This window comes from Anolis carolinensis, chromosome 2, assembly GCF_035594765.1.
Source record: "Anolis carolinensis isolate JA03-04 chromosome 2, rAnoCar3.1.pri, whole genome shotgun sequence".
Lineage (NCBI taxonomy): Eukaryota > Metazoa > Chordata > Lepidosauria > Squamata > Dactyloidae > Anolis > Anolis carolinensis.
In genome coordinates this window covers 235,538,676-235,561,548 of record NC_085842.1, presented here as the reverse complement: position 1 = coordinate 235,561,548, position 22,873 = coordinate 235,538,676, and the positions used below count along the sequence as shown (strand labels likewise).

General features: G+C 37.9%; 1 protein-coding gene across 3 annotated transcripts in view; it reads right to left on the bottom strand.

The window, feature by feature from the left end:
• Window positions 1-22,873, bottom strand: part of ttc39b (tetratricopeptide repeat domain 39B) — an 87,206-nt gene that overhangs the window by 11,836 nt on the left and 52,497 nt on the right. For all 3 annotated transcript variants that reach the window (XM_062971904.1, XM_003216438.4, XM_008103159.3), the window contains 7 exons: window positions 18,633-18,737; window positions 17,684-17,815; window positions 13,723-13,799; window positions 12,458-12,525; window positions 3,324-3,388; window positions 1,053-1,158; window positions 161-226 (listed from right to left, as the gene is read on the bottom strand). In XM_062971904.1, coding sequence (XP_062827974.1) covers window positions 161-226; window positions 1,053-1,158; window positions 3,324-3,388; window positions 12,458-12,525; window positions 13,723-13,799; window positions 17,684-17,815; window positions 18,633-18,737 — 619 coding nt within the window. The remainder of the gene's footprint in view (window positions 1-160; window positions 227-1,052; window positions 1,159-3,323; window positions 3,389-12,457; window positions 12,526-13,722; window positions 13,800-17,683; window positions 17,816-18,632; window positions 18,738-22,873) is intronic.

The window sequence follows — 22,873 nt, the reverse complement described above, 5'->3', positions numbered from 1 at the left end:
TGACTGAGGAAGCTTAGGTGGTGTCTATGACATCCGAGCACACAGCGGCTTATTCAATGGCAGTTGAAGCCTGGCATGATACATAATGTCAATGTTAATCAACTATTTATTGTTCTACATCTAAGCTATAAAGAAATCAATAATGCTTTAAGTAAAATACCCTGTTGCCTGAAAATCCAATAAATTCTAAAAGCCGAAGGATTCTTCCTGGTAAAAGGGACAGCATCTATAACGTAAAAGGAATAAATATTACGTTAGTTTTTCGTAGAACATTTGATACCAAAATCTTCAGAAAGAAAACAAAAAAAAAACTTTTAAATCCTCAAATTATCACAGCATAACATTTGAATAACATGATCACATAAGTACTACTACAGTTAACTCTGAAACAATATACAGTAGTGTCTTGCTCATCCAGCGTTCTGTATTATCCAATGCAGTCTGCCTCCCATCCGAATCCGCAGCTGTTTCTCTAGGCAGGCAAGGATCACAGATTTTTAAAAAATCTTCACAAGACTGAACTTTTTACCAATTTAATTTTTGACAATGTTGTTACTGTAAGTTCATTTTATGCAATTCTATCTTTATTTGTAGTCAAAATTTAGTAGTCAATGTTTTATAGTTAATGTTCTCAATACACTGCAATGTTTTGGTACTAAATTCATCAATACAGTAATTACTACATAATGTTACCATGTATTGAACTGTTGTTTCTGTCAATTTGTTGTAAAACATGATGTTTTGGTGCTTAATTTGTAAAATCATAATGTCATTTGACGTTTAATAGGCTTTTCCTTAATCCCTCCTTATTATCCAACAATTTCACTTATCCAATGTTCTGCCGGCCCGTTTATGTTGGATAAGCAAGACTCTACTGTAACTGTTAAAAAGCAGAAGAAATATGAACAGTAATCCTCCCCCAAATTGTATTGTTGTAAGAAAGACTCCAAAATTATTATTATAACCACATTTGTTTTTTATTAATTTCAGAATTAGTGACTTTTTAAAATAAATATGTGTATTAAAATTAAATTACAGTAGAGGACTCATACCAAATTGAATGCTCCTATTCCTAGTTGCACACCCCCTTCAAACTGGTGGTAGATTTCATTCCTGCTTTTGTTGTCTTGGGTCATCTGGAGGACTTGATGGCATTCTCTTTTGATTAAAAATACATTTTCATGTTAAATCATCATCATTAAATTTTATTATGGTCCATAGACCCAATTTGCTCAGTGGAAAAAGTGAACAGCAGCAGCTAAATGGACTCATAGGAACCAAAGTTAAAACCACACACAAATAATATAAGTAGAACAGAACTGCATCTGCAATGTTATAAACTGACTGTAATTACTTCTTGTGTAATATCTTTTACTTTTGTCTAAATCTAGTTTCCAGGAAAGTATTTTTACTCAAATATCCTACATCACTTATTGAGTGCCGCCAGCACTGTTAGTAATTTATAGAGTAACAGAAAACAGGCAGGAACTTGTCCCAGGCAAGTTCCTATTAGATGTTCAGCTATCAGTAGACTCAGTCATCTACTCCTATGCTTCCACATAAGAGTTTTCTCAGCTGCCCTTTTATATCAACCTTTTTGAGCCATTCATTGTCCTAATACACGGTCAGTTTCTAAAGTGTGAACATGCTAGCATACACATAAACGTGTTCTTTGTTTAAGAAGAAACCAGGGCACTCAAAATAGCTTGATTTAAAGTACACCAACCTGACTTTTATCTTGACCATTAGTTCATTATATAACTTCTGCCTATAAAAGCAGTGAGCCCCCTGCATTTACTAGGATTAGGACCCTGTGAATGTGGAAAAACCACACATATAAACACTATTTTTTTGCTTAAGAGAACACCTTTCTTGGAATCTCTAGGTCCTTCTGCACCTTCAATGGAAATCCAATGGAAATTGATCACAGAATTGCACTGGAGAACCTAGAGATTCCTAGAGAGAACATTTGTAATCAAATTTATGAACAATAAAATCTGCAAAAATCAAACTTGAATATGTGAAGGGACAACTGTAATCATTTTCTAGACAACTAAGCTGTTGTACCTTTTCAGACAGTCTCAAACCTCATTAAAAGTAGGTGGTGCTATCTAAAGATGACATATTTACCATTAGCAGAATATGTAACTCTTCAGAGTGTTTTGAGAACCCCTTCACGTGAAAACTAAGTACAAATGCCTCTATCCTATACCTTTTACACTAACAATTTCCCATCTATTAAAGCAAACTTTGGCATACATCTCAAGCACAGAACGATCATTAGAACAATCCTTGAGGCCACCTAGTCAGCGTAGGATGCACTTACAATGCTGGATATAATCACTATACATGACTGCTTAGAAGTAAATGTAACCTAGTATAATAAGGCTTTTCCCCAAATAAATGTATATAGGTTTGCAGCCTAGGTAGAATGCACTACATTCATTACAAGCATGTATTTATTATTAAAAGTATTATCACTTTTCAGCTCACTAGCACACTCAAAATGATATTCAATAAAATAGAAAAAATATTTTTAAACATCTTTACAAATCAAAGACCATACAAAATAGTACAGTTTTGGCCACCTAACCTATGCTCAACAAGGATGGGGCCAGCTTGACTCCCCTTCAGCAGGTGTTTCACGCCTCAGATACTGCTAATGAGAAATCACTCTCTCGTGTGCTCATCAATCTAACATTTCAGAATGGTGAAACACAAAATGCAGACTGTTAACAATATTAGGTTCATGAAAAATTTAGCAACAATAAAAAAAATTCTGAATGCCACCTATTTAAATAAATATGTTAGCAACAATGTGCAATGTTTACGGTAGAGTCTGAAGGAAATGTTTTAGCTGTACTCCACATAAAGAAAACTCTACCTGTTTTAAATATGTATATACCTGGGGCTATGTAAAAATTTCTTGGGTGGAAAAAGGTAATGAGTGCAAAAAGTTTTCAAAGCCTTGGGCTAGAGCACTTAGAAAATTCATAAACAGGTATGCTCTCTAGGAAGTCCTCCAGCAAGGGTTTATAGTAAATTACACAAGAAACATATCATGGAATTTCCTGGAGGACCCAAAATATTCCTAGAGAGGACATAATTTTGTCAGATAAGGTTATGTAAAACCACAGGGGTCATATGACTTCCCCTCCACCATCTTGGTGCCAGTTTGTGTGCATATCAGATAAACTTTTTTTGTGAGGAAGATGGGGGTACCAAAATATGGAAATGGGAGAATTGACGATCTTTGTTATGGGAAGACAGTAATTTGTTGAAATATACAAGAACACCGTAAGCCCAATGTCACATAAACATACTTGTATATTTGGTAACTCGTCCTGATTTTGAGGCCCCCCTTGATGAAGTTGATCATATTTTCATCCTACAAAACACAATTTTGAAAGGAATGAATTCAACAAATTAAAACCATTGTACAGACATTGTTAAGACAAGACACCACTAGATGGCACTAGACTTTTCTAAATGTAACTTGGTAGTATGAATTATACAGTAATAACAGTTGCAAACACTTTACGAAGTCAGGTAGCAACTTTATATCAAGGATAAGTGCCTTCCAATATTCTGAATAATAATCCCCATAATATATTTCCACTGGCCATTCTAGCTCAATCTAATCACTGGCCATCTGTCGGGGATGATTTGAACGTAATTTTCCAGCTTCTTGGCAGGAAGTTGGACTGGATGGCCCATGAGATCTCTTCCAACTCTGTGATTCTATGATGGGAGTTGCAATGGAAAATTGCTAAAGGACACCAATTTTCTACCATTGCGGGGAATATATTTACAGTAGTCTTCAATAATAAATCTATAGTACAATAATACATAGAACATCAATGTGGAGCCCCCAATGGCACAGCGGGTTAAACCGCTGAGCTGCAGGACTTGCTGACCGAAAGGTCAGTAGTTTGAATCCGGGGAGGAGGGTGAGCTCCCGCTGTTAGCCACAGCTTCTGCCAACGTAGCAGTTCAAAAACATGCAAATGTGAGTAGATCAATAGGTACCGCTCCGGCAGGAAAGTAATGGCACTCCACGCAATCATGCCGACTACATGCTGGCACGAAGCCAGCTCTTAGGCTTAGAAATGGAGATGAGCACAATTCCCCAGAGTTGGACACGACTAGACTTAATGCCAGGGGAAACCTTTACCTTTCCTACCAATTTATGTGACTGTTTAGCATGAACTGCTGAATCTATATATATAAAAGGATAAAAACATTTCGGCCTAGGACAAAACAACAAAACTATACATCCCAGAAACACTAAACTTGGCAACACAACCCCTCATCCAAGCCTCTACGTTCATACAACAAAAAGAAAAGAAAAACAAAGTCCTAATTAGAGGGAAAGGAATAATTGTTTTTTATCCAATTGCTGCCAGTTACAAGGCTAAACTCTGCCCACTTGGTCTCCTAGCAACCTACTCAGCCCAGGGGACAGGCACAGTTAGGCCTCAGGCCTCTTCCACACTGCCTATAAGATACAGATTTTCACTGGATTATATGGCAGTGTAGACTCAAGGCCCTTCCACACAGCTATATTACCCATTTATAACCTTGTATTATCTGCTTTGAACTGGATTATCTTGAGTCCACACTGCCAGATAATTCACTTCAGTGTACATTTTATACAGCTGTGTAGAAGGGGCCTCATATAATCCAGTTCTAAGCAGATAATATAAGATTATAAATATACAGTAGAGTCCCACTTATCCAACATAAACAGGCCGGCCGAACGTTGGATAAGTGAATATGTTGGATAATAAGAAGGGATTCAGGAAAAGCCGATTAAACATCAAATTAGGTAATGATTATACAAATTAAGCACCAAACATCATGTTATACAACAAATTTAACAGAAAAAGTAGTTCAATGCTCAGTAATGCTATGCTGTAATTACTGTATTTACAAATTTAGCACCAAAATATCACAATAAATTTAAAACATTGATTACAAAAACATTTGACTACTAAAAGGCAGACTGCGTTGGATAATCCAGAACACTGGATAAGCAAATGTTGGATAAGTGAGATTCTACTGTAATATGAAATAATTACTGTGGTAATCCAGTCTAACCCAATTCTGCCATGGAGGACACAATCCAAGAATGCCCAACAGATGGCCACCCAGCCTCTCAATAATAATAATAATAATAATAATAATAATAATAATAATAATAATAATAATAATAATATCATGGATTTTGGCTCAAACATCTGATTAGTTTACATGGAAAAATGGCCCAACAATTCAATGAGATGCTGCAGAAAGGAAGTATCAGTGAATGGCTAACAACTGGAAGAACATACCTGATACAAAAGGATCCAGCAAAAGGAGCAGCACCAGGAAACTACAGGCCAATAACGTGTCTGCCCACTATGTTTAAACTACTGACTGGCATCATAGCTGACAGAATTCAAGACTATCTTGAAGAAAAAAACATCTTGCCAGATGAACAGAAAGGCAACAAACGGAAAAGCAGGGGCACAAAAGACCAGTTATTGATTGACAAAATGATTCTGGAGAACTGTAAGAGCCGAAAAGCTAATCTTCACATGACGTGGATTGACTACAAAAAGGCCTTTGACTCACTCCCACACAGCTGGATCATCAAGTGCCTGGACGCCATCGGGATTTGTAAAACAGTTGGCACCTTCATTGAAAACATGATGGAGCACTGGAAAACTGAACTGTTTGTTGGAAATGAAAGCTATGGACTTGTCAACATCAGGAGAGGAATTTTCCAGGGAGATTCATTGTCCCCTCTGCTTTTCATTATTGCCATGATCCCTCTGTCAACAATCTTACAAAAAACAAATCTCGGCTATCAAATATCTAAGAATTCTCACAAAATTTCACATTTGATGTACATGGATGACCTGAAGCTATATGGGAAAACGGAAACTGAAATCCAGTCTCTGACCAACACTGTCCGAATTTTTAGCACTGATATCAACATGGAGTTTGGTTTGGACAAATGTTCGACAGTGGCATTGAAGAAGGGAAAAATCATTGAAAGTGAGGGCATAAATATGCCCAATGGCCAAACAATAAAGTGTCACCAGCCAGAGGCCTATAAATACCTGGGCATACTACAGCTGGACAACATCAAGCATGAACATGTGAAAACTGTGGTCAGCAAAGAATACACACAAAGGGTCAGAAAAATTCTCAAAAGCAAGCTCAATGGAGGCAACACCATCAAGGCCATAAACACCTGGGCCATACCTGTCATAAGATATACTGCTGGCATTATAAATTGGACACAGGTGGAACTGGACAATTTGGACAGAAAAACAAGAAAACTCATGACCATTCATCATTCACTGCACCCTCGCAGTGATGTTGACCGGCTATATCTGCCTAGAAAATCAGGGGGCAGAGGACTCTTACAAGTAAAGCAAGCAGTCAAAGAAGAAGAACATGCCCTGGCAGAATATGTCAAGCAAAGTGAAGAACCTGCTTTGATTGAAGTCAAAAATCAGAAACTCCTCAAAACACAGCAGACAAAAAACCAGTACAAGAAAACCGCACTACAAACTAGAGCTGACAGCTGGCACAACAAAACACTGCATGGAAAGTTCCTTGACAAAATTGAAGGAAAAGCTGATAAGGAGAAGACCTGGCTCTGGCTCACGAATGGGACCCTGAAGAAGGAGACAGAAGGCCTGATCCTTGCAGCCCAGGAGCAAGCCATCAGAACAAATGCAATTAAGGCCAAGATTGAAAAATCAGCTGATGACCCAAAATGCAGACTGTGCAAGGAAACTGACGAAACCATTGATCATCTCCTCAGCTGCTGTAAGAAAATCGCACAGACAGACTACAAACAGAGGCACAACTATGTGGCCCAAATGATTCATTGGAACTTATGCCTCTAGTACCACCTCCCAGCAGCAAAGAACTGGTGGGATCACAAACCTGCAAAAGTATTGGAAAATGAACACGCAAAGATACTGTGGGACTTCCGAATCCAGACTGACAAAGTTCTGGAACACAACACACCAGACATCACAGTTGTGGAAAAGAACAAGGTTTGGATCATTGATGTTGCCATCCCAGGTGACAGTCGCATAGATGAAAAACAACAGGAAAAACTCAGCCGCTATCAGGACCTCAAGGTTGAACTTCAAAGACTCTGGCAGAAACCAGTACAGGTGGTCCCAGTGGTGATGGGCACACTGGGTGCTGTGCCAAAAGATCTCAGCCGGCATTTGGAAACAATAGACATTGACAAAATCACCATCTGCCAACTGCAAAAGGTCACCCTACTGGGATCTGCACACATCATGAGAAAATACATCACACAGTCCTAGACACTTGGGAAGTGTTCGACTTGTGGTTTTGCGAAACGAAATCCAGCATATCTATCTTGTTTGCTGTGCCATACAACGTCGTTGTGTTGATAATAAGATCATACAATCATAAGGTTAGGAGACACCCCTAAGGATCGTCCCGTTCAACTTCCTTCTACCATACAGGATGACACAAACCAAGCATTCCTGACAGATGGCCATCCAAGATCTGCACAGTAATAATACAAATCGAATAATAGAATCAGACAGTTAGGAGAGACCCCTAAAGGCCATCCAGTCCAACCCAACTCTGCCATTGGACGATACAATCCAAGCACTCCCAACAGATGGCCAGCTAGCCTCTCAATAAGAATAAGAATAAGAAGAATAGCATACAATCCTAAGGTTAGCAGATATCCCTAAGGATCATCCAGTTCAACCTCCTTATATCATGCAGGAGGACACAATTCAACCACTCCTGACAGATGGCCATCCAATATCTGCACAATAATAATACACATCGAATCATAGCATCAGACAGTTAGGAGGCACCCCTAAAGGTCATCCAGTCCAACCCAATTCTGCCATGCAGGACACAATCCAAGCACTCCCAACAGATGGCCACCCAGCCTCTCAATACTAATAATAATAATAACAACATCATACAATCCTAAGGTTTGGAGTGACCCCTAAGGATCATCCAGATCAACTTCCTTCTACCATGCAGGAGGACACAATCCAAGCACTCCTGACAGATGGCCATCCAGCCTCTACATAATAATGAAGAAGAAGAAGAAGATAATAATAATAATAATAATAATAATAATAGAAGCATAGAATCCAAGAGTTTGGAGAGACCGCTAAAGGCCATCCAGCCCAACCCTTTCTACTATGCAGCGGGACACAATCCAAGCATTCACAACACATGAACAACGTATAAATACTATACAATACTACACAGGGACATAGACCCCCTCTACCCCCACCACTTTCACAGTACACAAACCACCAAATGAATACTAAACATAAAGACAACCATACAACAGACATTCAATACCACCACTACCTCAACAACTTCTCACCAACACCACCGGACAACGCCACAGCAACGCGTGGCCGGGCACAGCTAGTATACTATATAATGCCCAAGAGCAATAACTCAATGGCTTATGGAGCAGCAGCATAAGGAGGAGCACAAGTTCATTATTTGTAATAAACTATTCAAAAAAGTCACTAGGTTTTAATACAGATTGGGCATTCTTCATTCAGAATACAAAATCCTCCCTAATCCAAAATTGTCCATATGGCTTGCTGAGATAGTGACACCTTCCTTAATCAAATTTGTGCACACTTCAATGTGCACAGATTTTATTGCATGCATAAATTTACTGAAAATATTGTGTACAGTGTACAGAGGTTTGGTCCTAGGCTTTCTCAATACTGAAATCCCATTGTGTACAATGTGTACAATGGCACTAAAAATGGTATCCTTTACTTAAAATGGCAAAATCAAAGTTTGCTTTTTGGATTTTTAAAAAAATATTTTCAAGCCATGAATGCAGAATCCATGACTATAGAGAGCTAACAATATAAAATTATCTTCAGATGATGTGTATCAGATGTACATTTATTTATGTATTTACTATATTTATACCCGGCCTTTCTCAACCCCGAAGGGGACTCAAGGCAGCTTTACATACAGACAACTATTCAATGCCTTAGAACAGGGGTCCCCAAACTAAGGCCCTTGGGCCGGATGCGGCCCCCCCAAGATCATTTACCTGGCCCCTACCCTCAGTTTTAGACTTAGGCTCACCCAAAGTCTGAAATTACTTAAATGCACACAACAACAACAACAACAACAACAACAACAACAATCCTAATTAACTTGAGTATCTCATTGGCCAGAAGCAGACCCACACTTCCAATTGAAATCCTGATAGGTTTATGTTGGTTAACATTGCTCTTACAGTAGTTTTACATATTGTATTGTTCTTTCATTGTTGTTGTTGTGTTTTTGTACTACAAATAAGAAATGTGCAGTGTGCATAGGAATTTGTTCATATTTTTTTTCAAATGATAATTTGGCCCCTCAACAGTCTGAAGGATTGTGGCCCGGCCCTCTGCTTAAAAAGTTTGAGGACCCCTGCCTTAGAACAATGTATAATTAAAATAAACATTTTAAAATAGCATTTAAAACACATTGAAACATTTTAAAACATTACATTCAGTATTAACCATATTATCTGTAATTGTAATCCAGTAGTCATTACACATAATTCCATGAAACATTTGTGTCATATAGCCGAACTGGCATCAAACTATATGCTTGCCATACAGTTTAATGAGCACTGAACGAGTTATTCTCTACTAGTGTTAGTCTTTCCATAAGTTACCTCCCAAAACTGCTCTTTGGAGTCTTCTGGACTGATTCTACTCTATACTTTTTCTGACAGCAACAATTGTGGCATTTACAATTCTCTATAGAGATTAAATCACATGGCTCTTTTTGAAGCAGATGCGTGTTGCTGTAACACATCATGACAAATGTGGCAGTTAATTGCAATTTGCCCATCCCAAAAGGCTATGGAAGAGCAAAAGTATTTCCATATATAATTACTGCAAAGAAACAGAAAGGCAAGAACTGTAGTGGTAGAGATGTAATATGTTCCTTACTTTATTATGAGACTACACTTTCTAAAACATTTTAGAGATCTGTTTTGCTTAGGTATGATTACTCATCTCAAAAGAGAAAGAGAGAGAAACAAATAAGAATATTTGTCTGCAATGTAATATATAAAATGGGATAATTTTAAGTAAAAAGATTCATGTCACTCAGCACTGCAGCATTTGGTAACAGAAGGGATGATAAAGATAATAAGATAATTGAATAATGCACATTTGGGAAAAGATATGTCTAATTATTATGCACATGGCACATCTCAATTCTGGATCTCTTTATCATCTTGTGGAAGATTATAAAATAGGTTGTGCAAGCTCAATGTAATTCAGAAGGACAAACATTTCATCATTTGAGATTCACACTTCTAACTTTGCAGGTTACCACATGACAATATTAAAAACCTAAATTTTTTGTGTTTCTGATAGCCTACTTCTTCCCCATATCTAAAATGTTCCTTTGTTTCATATGCCTGTATTGATATCTGAAGGATAAATTACATTCTAAAAGACTGCCAGAACATATTTTGCTTTAGTGACCAAAACTGGAATATATGAAGGTCTACTATCTCATTGGGAGCCCCAGTGGCGAAGTGCATTAAAGCACTGAGCTGGAGACCGAAAGGTCCCAGGTTCAATCCCCGGGAGCGGCGGGAGCGGCTGCTGTTAGCTCCAGCTCCTGCCAACCTAGCAGTTCGAAAACATGCCAATGTGAGTAGATCAAGTACCTGCGTCAGGAAGGTAACAGCGCTCCATGTAGTCATGCCGGCCACATGACCTTGGAGGTGTCTATGGACAATGCTGGCTCTTCGGCTTAGAAATGGAGATGAGCACCAACTCCCAGAGTCAGACATGACTGGACCTAACATCAGGGGAAACCTTAACCTTTTTACTATCTCATAGATATTTCCCACTTGCCACTTAAAGAGTGCTTTAGACTTGTCTTTAACTATGATGTGTATTTAAATTAATTCACTAATGCAAATGTTATTTAATTCATTATTATTCATTGACATTAGTACAAGGTCAAACAATGGGCTTTACAGAGAATGGCACAGTACTTGTCCCTGATGATCTTAAGCAAACATATTTTATTACCTGGCTCCTCCATATGGGGCATTTGGGCCCTTTTAAAGTTGCCTTCCTTCAGCCTTTCCCCCATACAAAGTACAAAGCCTATTGATATGACTACTGTCTTGGAATGATGTGACTCTAAAATAACTAATTGAGGAATGCTGTCTCAAAACATGGCATCTCATCTTATAACTTCTTCAGTTCAGTTTGTCACTAACCTACATTTCAGGGTTCCCCGTCTCTCACTGATACATATACTTCACCCAGTCTCCAAATGTTTTGTTTGTTTGTTGAAAGGTAATAAAGAATTATCAGTATCAGTTAGAAGGCACAGATTTACTGCAAGTATAGTAGGAAGTGAATACCTACTAAGATCTGTGGGTGAAACAAGGGTAGAGAACTCTGATTTAGAGACACTATTCTTAAAGAAGAAACAGATGACACATTAATAAGAATTATAGACGTATTTCATAAGGTTTTTGGAAGCCCACCTTAGGCACCTTAATTCCTTTGTTTCTCATTCAAACCCTCAGTTCTATGTACACTGAAGCGGAAGCATCCAAGGAGCTAAGGAGAAATACAACACAATGCAATTCTCCTAAGGCAGTGGTTCTCAACCTGTGGGCCCCCAGATGTTTTGGCCTTCAACTCCCAGAAATCCTAACAGCTGGTAAACTGGGTTGTTGTATGTCTTTTGGGCTGTGTGGCCATGTTCCAGAAGTATTATCTCCTGACGTTTCGCCCACATCTATGGCAGGCATCCTCAGAGGTTGTGAGGCATGGATAAACTAGGCAAGGAAAGTAAAAATATATATCTGTGTGAGTCCAGGATGTGACAAGAGTCCTTTGTCAGTTGGAAGTCGGCGTTAATGTTTCAGTTAATCACCCTAACTAGCATTGGAAAGGTTTGTCTCTTGCCTGGGGGGCATCCTTTGTTCAGAGTCATTAGCCGTCCTTGGGGCTCCTCCGCCCTCAGAGTGTTGCTTCCCATCTACTGCTTTGATTTTTGAGTTTTTTAATACTGGTAGCCAGATTTTGTTCATTTTCATGGTTTCCTCCTTTCTGTTGAAGTTGTCCATGGAGGAACTCACAGACTGAGAACTACTGCTCTAAGATGAGCTTTTTATTCCTAAAAAATATACACCCACATTAATGTTTATGCCTAGATATTGGACTAATACTGTAATTAAAAAACACACACTGGATTGGAAAAAATGACAAGAATGTCTCTATAATTACTGTAGTCAACGGGCACAAATAAGATAACCCTGCTGGTACCCCACATCAGATAATTTAAGAAACACTGGCAAATAGAATTTGCTGAATAAAATGCATCCCAGCACAACTAAAAGCCTTATATTTACTGTTTGATATTTAAAACATACCTGTACAAACGTCAGTGCTGCTTTTTGTAGTAAACATTCAGCATAACAGATTTCTGCATGCATTTCCTCTATTAAACAAGAAAAAACTTTGATGTAATACAAAAGACATTATCACTACTATCTTTACAATAGCACTGAATGGGATTAAATGCCCATACACAAAATAAAACCATTCCCATAGTTACTACTAAATCCAACATTAAATCTACCTAAAATAGACCGGTTGAATTCAAAAGAACGAAAGAATGGAAGTCCCATTCATTCTGTAAGATCTATCCCAGGCAAGGGCAGACTTCAGCCCTCCAGATGTTTTGTACCAACGCCCATAATTCCTAACAGCCGGTAAATTGGCTGGGATTTCTGGAAGTTGAAGTCCAGAACACTTGGAAGGCCAAAGTTTGCCCATACCTGATATATCATCTAACACTGAAATTAGCCCTTAAACCATTTGTGTTCATTGAAAGATCCACACGGTTTAACTTATCTTTCATTATTAGTCCACTGGCATTGCCTCTAGTTGTTAATCAAAACATCTCATGCAAACGTGTCTATTGTATTTACTGCCCTATTTTGATTGTATTGTTTTTGTGTAATATTCAATAAGGTCTTTCATTATATTCTTGGACACCAGTCTGCTATCTGCAGGATGAAAGGCAGTTTCAAAATATAATAAATACCACAGTAAACCCTAAAATAATCTTAAAATAGACCAATTTTGCCATTATATAAGTGAGAAATTAGGACTGAGAGAACAGTGGTTTATCTAAGGCCAACTAGTAATAGAATCTGAGGTAAAATTTATACCAGGAACTTCATGTCTTGGAAAAACTTAGAAAACAGACCCACATGTATACATAAGAATTAACTCAAGAAAAAGGGATCATGTCAGAGATTTTGTATTTAAACATTCAGAAAACAAGACTAAATAAGCTTTTGAAGGTAAAAGAGCGGTGTGCCATTAATATGTCCAAAAGAAACTCTTGCCTCCAAAAATGATAGAATCAAATACATTCAGTCAAATGTTTTCAGTTAAACAACATCCTACACTATTAAAATTCCTTTAGCAGTTTAATCTATTGAAGGATAATAAAGCCAAACACTCCTGCTCTTGTGTCCCACAATGTTTCACACAAAATAAGCTGTACAGGCCACACAAAATAAGCTGTACACCATAATATGCACTCAAACGCTGCGAAACAATGTGTATTTGCCCAAATTAGCACCACTTACAATAATTTTCAAAAGAAGACCTTTGCTTTTCTTACCTTCACTCAGCTGATCAACAGTCTGTTTTGAAACTAAGCTGGACAATGATTCTACCACTGTGTTTCTTTTCCTGAATCTGTATTAAGATGAATGGGAAAGAGACAAACATTTTAACTAAAAGCACTGACTCATTAACATTATATATCACAAAAATTTTGTTGAGGCTAAGAGAAAAAAAGGGAACCTCAGAAACATCAAAAAGCAAACTTCAAACAGACAAATCTCTAAATATTATTCCATGAACAAATTCCCATAATGCCTGTATTGCTATATGCAAAATTTACAGTATCATTTGCACGAATCTTAGCACCAATGCATAAAGGTGTCCAGTATTATTCTAACAGCAAAACCTCACAGTATTTGTGTTAATTAGAGGTTAGACTTAATGATAAAGTTTTATTCTGGCATGACAGGGGGAGTGATCTACCACAATTGGGTCCATCTACACTTGACAACCAAACTAGGCAGGACCACTTTCTTCTTTAGCTGCAGCTATTGGGTCTCTTTGCAACAGTTAAATTATGTAACCCTGCTAAAATGTGGCCTTTATCCATATAACAACAACTAATCCAGACACAAAATTGAGACCGGGGAGATCCCAAGGGTAGATGCCAATTACTCCACCTGCCACCTCAGAATAAATTTTCACAGTAAGACCAACCTCTGATTTTTAAGATGCATGGAAGAGCAATATACCATTATTGGGATTTAACAGAGCCCATACATTAGGGTAGGATTCCTAATTAAAACAACTAAACTACCGGTTGAAGCTAAATGAAACAGGTGCCAATATAACCCTAAAGTACGGTAAAGGTTTTCCCCTGACGTTAAGTCCAGTCATGTCTGACTCTGGGGGTTGGTGCTCATCTCCATTTCTAAGAGCCGGTGCTGTCCGTAGACACCTCCAATGTCATGTTGCCGGCATGACTGCATGGAGCGCCGTTACCTTCCCGCCGGAGCGGTACCTATTGATCTACTCACATTGGCATGTTTTCAAACTGCTAGGTTGGCAGGAACTGGGGCCAGCAGCAGGCGCTCATTTCGCTCCCGGGATTTGAACCTGGGACCTTTCGGTCTGCAAGTTCAGCAGCTCAGCGCTTTAACACACTGCGCCACCACCAGGGGCCCTTGCATAGTCTACCAGGGCTTTAATTGTGCTTCCATTTTGACCTGGGTGATGGTTGGAGTTTTATGTAGGCATCTATCAATGTGCATAGGTTTTCTGTAAATTGTGTGGCCCAGTTGTTTATTATGTTATTAAGACATATAGAAAACGTTATTTTTCCTTCATTTTCTTTTTCCATGGTAAATTGGATGTTTGGGTGGAGGTTGTTGATGTGGTCTAGGAACTTGCTTAGTTCTTCATCTCAATGACTCGAAATGGTGAAAGTGTCATCCACATATCGGAACCATATAGTGAGCTTTTTGATGTTGTTTACAGGGCTTGTTTCTCAAAGTGTTTCATGTAAAAATTTGCTATGATAGGGATAAGAAGGCTCCCCATGCCTACTCCATCTTTCTGTTCATAGAATTCATTGTCCCACTGGAAGTAGCTTGTGGTGAGGCAGTGTTGAAACAGGACTGTGATGTTTTCTTAGAAATTCTGGTTAATGAGTGCAATGGTGTTCACATCAAAGCTGATCAGTTTGTCATTGGCGTAAAGTTTGAGACTTCTGAGTCCTTAATGTAAAGTGTAGTGAGCTTAACATGGCTTTGTAGTTATGTGGCCAGAAATTTTTGCCAAATCGTATGTGGGGGATCCAATGGCACTCACGATGGGTCTGAGTGGACTGGAATCCTTATGGATTTTTGAGAGTCCATAAAGCCTAGGAGGGAGAGCTTCTGATTTGTATTGATGTTAGCATAAGTTAAGATTAATTGAGGAGTTCTTAATCAAAATGTTTGTTTTTCTGGTGATTTTGTTGGCTGGGTCCTCTTTTAGTTTTTTGTATGTTGTGGAATCCAGGAGTTGTCTGATTTTTTCTTTGTATTGTTCTGTTTTCATTATTATCGTGGCACTTCCTTTGTCTATTGGGAGAATCATGATTTCTGGATCTGAATTGAGATATTTTATGACTTTTCTTTCCTTGTGCATACTGTCATGCAGGAATTGCAATATAGTTAACAGATACTAATACCCTTTTAACCATTCATGAAACATTTTCCACATTATGTTGTAAATAGTTTGTGTTGACCTCCTTTTGGAAACCATAATAGTGTTCACAACTTCCACCAAATAGTCTCATAACTCTTAAATCCTTCCTTTCAATATCCAAGCAGGTAAATTCAACCATACAGGATTTGGACAGCACACTGGGCTGTGTACCAGTAAGTTTGTCTTTTTTGGTAACCTCTTTGGTCATTCCATTGACAACTGAAGCAGCAGTGTATATCAAGTTCATTTCAGCCAGTGCTATGCTATTAATACTACATGAGACCTCTCTCGCTTAACCATTAGAAGGGCTCTTTAAAGAATCAAAGCTCTCTGCATTTCTTCCTCCATCTACTGAAAGCTATGCCTAAAAGTGTACTGCTCTTGACTGTAACCTAATAACTTTTTAGTGTTTAAGGGTGTTAACTACTCACTTTCCATTAATTTCCTAAATATCTCAGGTACTGGAATCTCCATTCTGTAAGACATTGTTTTCTAGGGGTTGATACTGTCCTTCCATCTCAAATGTTTGTACTTTGAGAATGCTGCTTATATGACTAATTTTGCAATCCTGGTGCATGCAAATCTCTTTTAACAAATTTCACACTTGACTGATTAGTTAACTTATTTTTACATATTTCACAAATTGTGGTGTCATATGCTTCTCTGGTATGTGCAATTACTCCATTTGTTGAGGCATGCCCTTTAAATTCCTTATTTCCTTGTTCTCGTCTCATGCTCAACTAAAGCTGCTGATGAAAGTGAAGCCTGGCTTACCCTCTGATTCAGAATCTGTAATTTCAAAATGGGATCCGGAACCAAATTTAGGAGACTTTGGGTGTCTCTACACTGCAGAATTAACGCAATTTGACATCACTAACTGTCATGGCTCAATGCTATGGAGTACTGGGAGTTCCATCTTTACCTCTGTTATTATTTACTGATTTCATATCTTCCACCATTCTCTCACTAGAGGTTAAGAAAAATTCCTTAATTTCTCCATGTGTTCCATATAAGAGACATGATTGGCAGTGGTCATGGGCATGACAGAATTCTATAACTTTGTGTGTCCTTAACCAACTGGTCAGCCATCAGAAGAACTGCATCTTTACTTTTTAAATTTGTGGTCTTTTTCTTTCTTTCCTATCTGCTAGCTTCTATCTTTTCTTTTGATATTATTATTTATAACCCTAATAATATCAGAGAAGGGCTGACAATTGAAAAAAAACATGGTTGTGTCTAATCACGTTGGCATGTGGGAATTAACCCAACAGTACTCTGCCAGCCCAAGATTCTCTTCTCTTCTCTCTCTCACAAACAAAGTGCCAATATGGACATACAATGGCAAAACTAACCACTATATATAACAACTTCAGATAACAACTTCACTTTGGAGACTTGGACTAAATTAATTCCAACAGGGATGAATATAATATATCATGCTTAAGCAGGGAAATTAAATGTATAAATACAGTATGGGTGGCATCGTGCTTGAAAATAGTACAGGTAGAAAGGATTTTGGAGTCTTATTAGACTACAAGTTAAGCATGTGTCAACAATGTTAAACCAATGCAATTTTAGACCGCATCAACACTCTATGCTACTTTGGTCAGTTCTCGTCTGGAATAGTGCATGCAATTCTGGGCACCACCACTCAAGGTGGAATAGGTCCAAGATCTATTTTAAAACAGCTTTTTCTAGGTTTTTTTTCTGATGACATATAACTCCCTTTTATTCCTTGATGAACATATATGTGATGATATAAAATGCTAAAACCTTTTAAAAACATGAAACTTTTTCATACTTACTTTTGGCAAGTCTGTAATGCCTCTTTCATAGTAGCAATCCCCATTTGGATATCCTGTTGCTCAAATGTCATTGCAGCCTGCATGACTAAAATAGTGCTATAACCCAATGCGTGGTACATACTGCCTTTAGACCTGTTTTGAAATTAAATAAACAAAAATAACAAAAAAATTTAAGTTTCATGTTTTTCAAAGATAAAGATCAATATACTGTGCAGACTAGTGAGTGGTTTCCCCCCACTCCTGCCCTACAAAAAGCTGCTTTTCTTTGTAACACACTGGCCAACACACATTTTGGTGTCTCAAATGTTAGACCTGTTTTGTGATATATTTGACCTGCTGATTTTTTAAAAAATGGCATAGGTTTTCTCCCATCACCTCTAGCTTTTGAGCTACAGAATATATACCATATACCAGTTGTCATCTGCTCATCCATAGGAAATCATGATAACCCTGTATAGTCAAAGGCTTTTACAGCTGGAATCACTAGGGTGTTGTGTGGTTTCCTGAAGATGCCAACCACACAACACCCTATGATAACCATATCTAAGAAGCTAGATCTGATACGGTCTATCCAATCAGATTTTCTGAATTAGCACCTCAAACAACCCCAGAAATATGCCTAAAAACCAAGACACCACAAATGTTAGGGTTTTTTTGGTTGGGCTGTGTAATAGTATAATGAATGGAGCTTATGCATGGTGTCTCTATTCTTTGAGCACAAATTAAACATCAAATCTGAAGTAAGGTAGTCCAAATTATACATAAATAAAAATATAGGTTACTCAAGGGGGTTAAAGAAACAGTTACCAAATACTTGTTTTGGGACAGGAAAAGAAACAGAATACAACAACAACAAGTATATTCAGAGCCTTGAATTAATCTCCGGCTACCAGATGGCATGTCTCATAACATCTTCCTGTACTGCCTTCTGCAAAGAAAACAGACTCACCATGGACGAAGCAATTCCAGAGCTTCTGAGAATTTGTTGTTTAGAAATAAATTCAGTGCCATTGAACATTCTTCCAAAGCACACTTAAGATCCATGCTAGTGGCCCTAATAAAGTACACAGTGGGGAAAAGTAGTTTAGATTTTATATTATGTTTAAACAACCACTTCAGCATTCAATTGCTACAGAATGGCTCAGCTGCTTGATGTACGCAGATTTTAATCCTCTGTTCTACATATGTATATTGTCAAACAAAATGATCCCATGTTATCGAGTGATTATTGCTAAAACACATTCATACTTGGACTATAACTTCTAAAAACAAACTGAGTAACCCTTATCTGAAATGCTCTGAAGTGTTTTGGATTTCAGATTTTTTTTTGGATTTTGGAATATCGATGTACTATAAACACATAAATAATTGAAGAAAATTTTATAAAATACTTTAAATCAGTGGTTCCCAAACTTTTTCAAGGAACCTTACGGAAGACATTTATTTTCCATGGAACCCTAGCTCTACCTCTTACTTGTTTAATTATAATGTATATTCTAGATAATTTCATGCTCATTCAAATATGTTACCCAATATATAAGACATTATATAACATCTAATATGGATAATATTCCAATATCCCAAATGTTTTTTATCTCAAAAACTGTATAAGAAAGGGGAAAAAGTGAAAACTCTGTGTGAATCACTATTGTTCAGATGGCAAATAAAACGTTCAAATGTGAAGCCATTAATTACATACCTGACAGAAATAGTTGTAGTACAAAATAGCTATTATGGAAACTTTAAATCAAATAGTTGCTCTCGTGTGGTTTTATTTTAATTTAAAATTAATTTTAGATTCAAATTTTTAAATTTTTCACGGAAGCCCTACAACGGTCCACTTTGGATTTCCAACCTACTCTACTGTAAGAGAACCATCATGGTAGCATATTTTGAGCATTGGAGTATGTCTCTGAGGACCACTTTGAAAACTTGCTTGGTCATGGAGACCCACTGGGTGACCTTGGCCAAGTCACACTCTCTCAGCTTCAGAAGAAGGCAAAAGTAAACTTCCCCTCAACAAATCTTACCAAGAAAGCCCCATGATAGGATCGCCATGGGATTGCAATGTCGGAAACAACATAAAGGCACACAGCAACAACAACAAACATAACCCCTTCACTATACCAGTCTGTACTGATAATCCTGAAAAACACTAGAACTCAAGAATGATTAACAATGCCTTGTTAGGTGCCCAGAATGGTAGGTCCATTAGTACAAAGGCTTCAGAGCCATTCTTCTTCAAAAACTGAAGAGAGAATAATTCACGTGATTTGAAGAAATGAAAACCTAATAATGAATTGGAATAGAGAAGAAAGGAAATATAATCACTAGAAAAATCTCAAAGGAGAGAAGTGGGACAGCTAAATATGGACAAGGAAGGAGAAGTCAAAATCTCCAAAAGTTCTGAAATTATGCTTAGCACAGATACAGACCTATATAAGGTATTCACAGACCAAAGACACTGACCTAGGGATAGTTCAATCTAGGGATACAGACCGTAATAAACAGACCCAGAATTTATGGCTGGAAGAACCAGATCCAAAGTGGACTGAGCTTGCTGCACCACATAGCTAGCTTTCTGTCTGCAAATCCCTACTCTCTCCCTTTCTCATTTTTTCTTAAAGTATGTATACCTGCTCTATATCAAAGATCTCTGGGTGGCCTACATTTTTTAAACAAGTTAACAATTTAAAATAAAAATATAGTTAAATAAATTAAGAACATATTACATTGTAGTAACGTCAAAAACATTCAAAAGATTTTAAAAATTAAGTTATGAACCTGGTATTTGGGATGAGTTAGTAAGACCTAAACCTTTGCTTAGGTAATGGCAACCCACCCCAGTATTCTTGCCATGAAACTACTTGGATCAGTACAACCAGAGAAATCTCGGTATACAGTGTTCCTGTACATTTATCACTGGGATTAGGTTCCAGGACCACCCGCAATAAGTGAAAATCCGCAAAGTAGGGACGCTATATTTATTTCAATATTTATACATTATTTTAGTAGTTATACACTATTTTAGGTCTTTATCAACCAATCGTATGTTGATGAATTGCCTCCTTCTCCTCCCATTGCCATCTGGGTTCCTTTTCTCTCCCTTCAGCTTCTCCTTCCTCCCTTCCTTAGCTGTAAATTGTAATTTTTATGCTTTATAATAGTCTTTTGGAGTTTACTTGCTGTGGCATTGTCCGGTGGTGTTGGTGAGAACTTGTTGAGGTAGTGGTGGTATTGAATGTCTGTTGTATGGTTGTCTTTATGTTTAGAATGCATTTGGTTGTTTGTGTACTGTGAAAGTGGTGAGGGTAGAGGGGGTCTAGGTCCCTGTGTAGTATTGTATAGTATTTATACATTATCCTTGTGTTGTGAATGCTTGGATTGTGTCCCGCTGCATAGTAGAAAGGGTTGAGCTGGATGGCCCTTAGGGGTCTCTCCAAACTCTTGGATTCTATGCTTCTATTATTATTATTATTATTATTATTATTATCATCATCATCATCATCATCATCATCATCATCATCATCATCATCATCTTCATCATCATCATTATTATGTAGAGGCTGGATGGCCATCTGGTGTCTCCTAACTGTCTGATGCTATGATTCGATGTGTATTATTATTGTGCAGATATTGGACGGCCATCTGTCAGGAGTGTTTGGATTGTGTCCTCCTGCATGACATAAGGAAGTTGAACTGGATGATCCTTAGGGGTATCTGCTAACCTTAGGATTGTATGATATTCTTATTCTTATTCTTCTTCTTATTATTATTATTATTGAGAGGCTGGCTGGCCATCTGTTGGGAGTGCTTGGATTGTATCGTCCAATGGCAGAGTTGGGTTGGACTGGATGGCCTTTAGGGGTCTCTCCTAACTGTCTGATTCTATGATTCGATTTGTATTATTACTGTGCAGATCTTGGATGGCCATCTGTCAGGAGTGCTTGGTTTGTGTTGTCCTGCACGGTAGAAGGAAGTTGAACTGGATGATCCTTAGGGATATCTCCTAACATTATGATTGTATGTTCTTCTTCTTCTGCTTCTGCTTCTGCATCTGCTTCTGCTTCTGCTTCTTCCTATTATTGAGAGGCTGGGTGGCCATCTGTTGGGCATTCTTGGATTGTGTCCTCCATGGCAGGATTGGGTTGGACTGGATTACCACAGTAATTATTTCATATTACAGTAGAATCTCACTTATCCAACATTTGCTTATCCAGTGTTCTGGATTATCCAACGCAGTCTGCCTTTTAGTAGTCAATGTTTTTGTAATCAATGTTTTAAATTCATTGTGATATTTTGGTGCTAAATTTGTAAATACAGTAATTACAACATAGCATTACTGAGCACTGAACTACTTTTTCTGTCAAATTTGTTGTATAACATGATCTTTGGTGCTTAATTTGTATAATCATTACCTAATTTGATGTTTAATCGGCTTTTCCTGAATCCCTTCTTATTATCCAACATATTCACTTATCCAACGTTCTGCCCGCCTGTTTATGTTGGATAAGTGAGACTCTACTGTATATTTATAATCTTATATTATCTGCTTAGAACTGGATTATATGAGGCCCCTTCTACACAGCTGTATAAAATGCACACTGAAGTGAATTATCTGGCAGTGTAGACTCAAGATAATCCAGTTCAAAGCAGATAATGTAAGATTATAAATGGGTAATATAGCTGTGTGGAAGGGCCTTGAGTCTACACTGCCATATAATCCAGTTAAAATCAGATAATCTGTATCTTATAAGCAATGTGGAAGAGGCCTGAAGCCTAACTGTGCCTGTCCCCTGGGCTGAGTAGGTTGCTAGGAGACCAAGTGGGCAGAGTTTAGCCTTGTAACTGGCAGCAATTGGATAAAAAACAATTATTCCTTTCCCTCTAATTAGGACTTTGTTTTTCTTTTCTTTTTGTTGTATGAACGTAGAGGCATGGATGAGGGGTTGTGTTGCCAAGTTTAGTGTTTCTGGGATGTATAGTTTTGTTGTTTTGTCCTAGGTTGAATTTTTTTTATCCTTTTATATATATAGATTGAAAAACCGCGAAACAGTGAACTGCGAAGTAGTGAGAGAACACTGTGCCATCAGAAGATAGGACTCCCAGGGCCAGATGGTCAAAATGCTACTGGGGAGGAGCAGAGGACTAGTCCAACTAGCCCCAGATGTGATGACGCAGTTAGCTCAA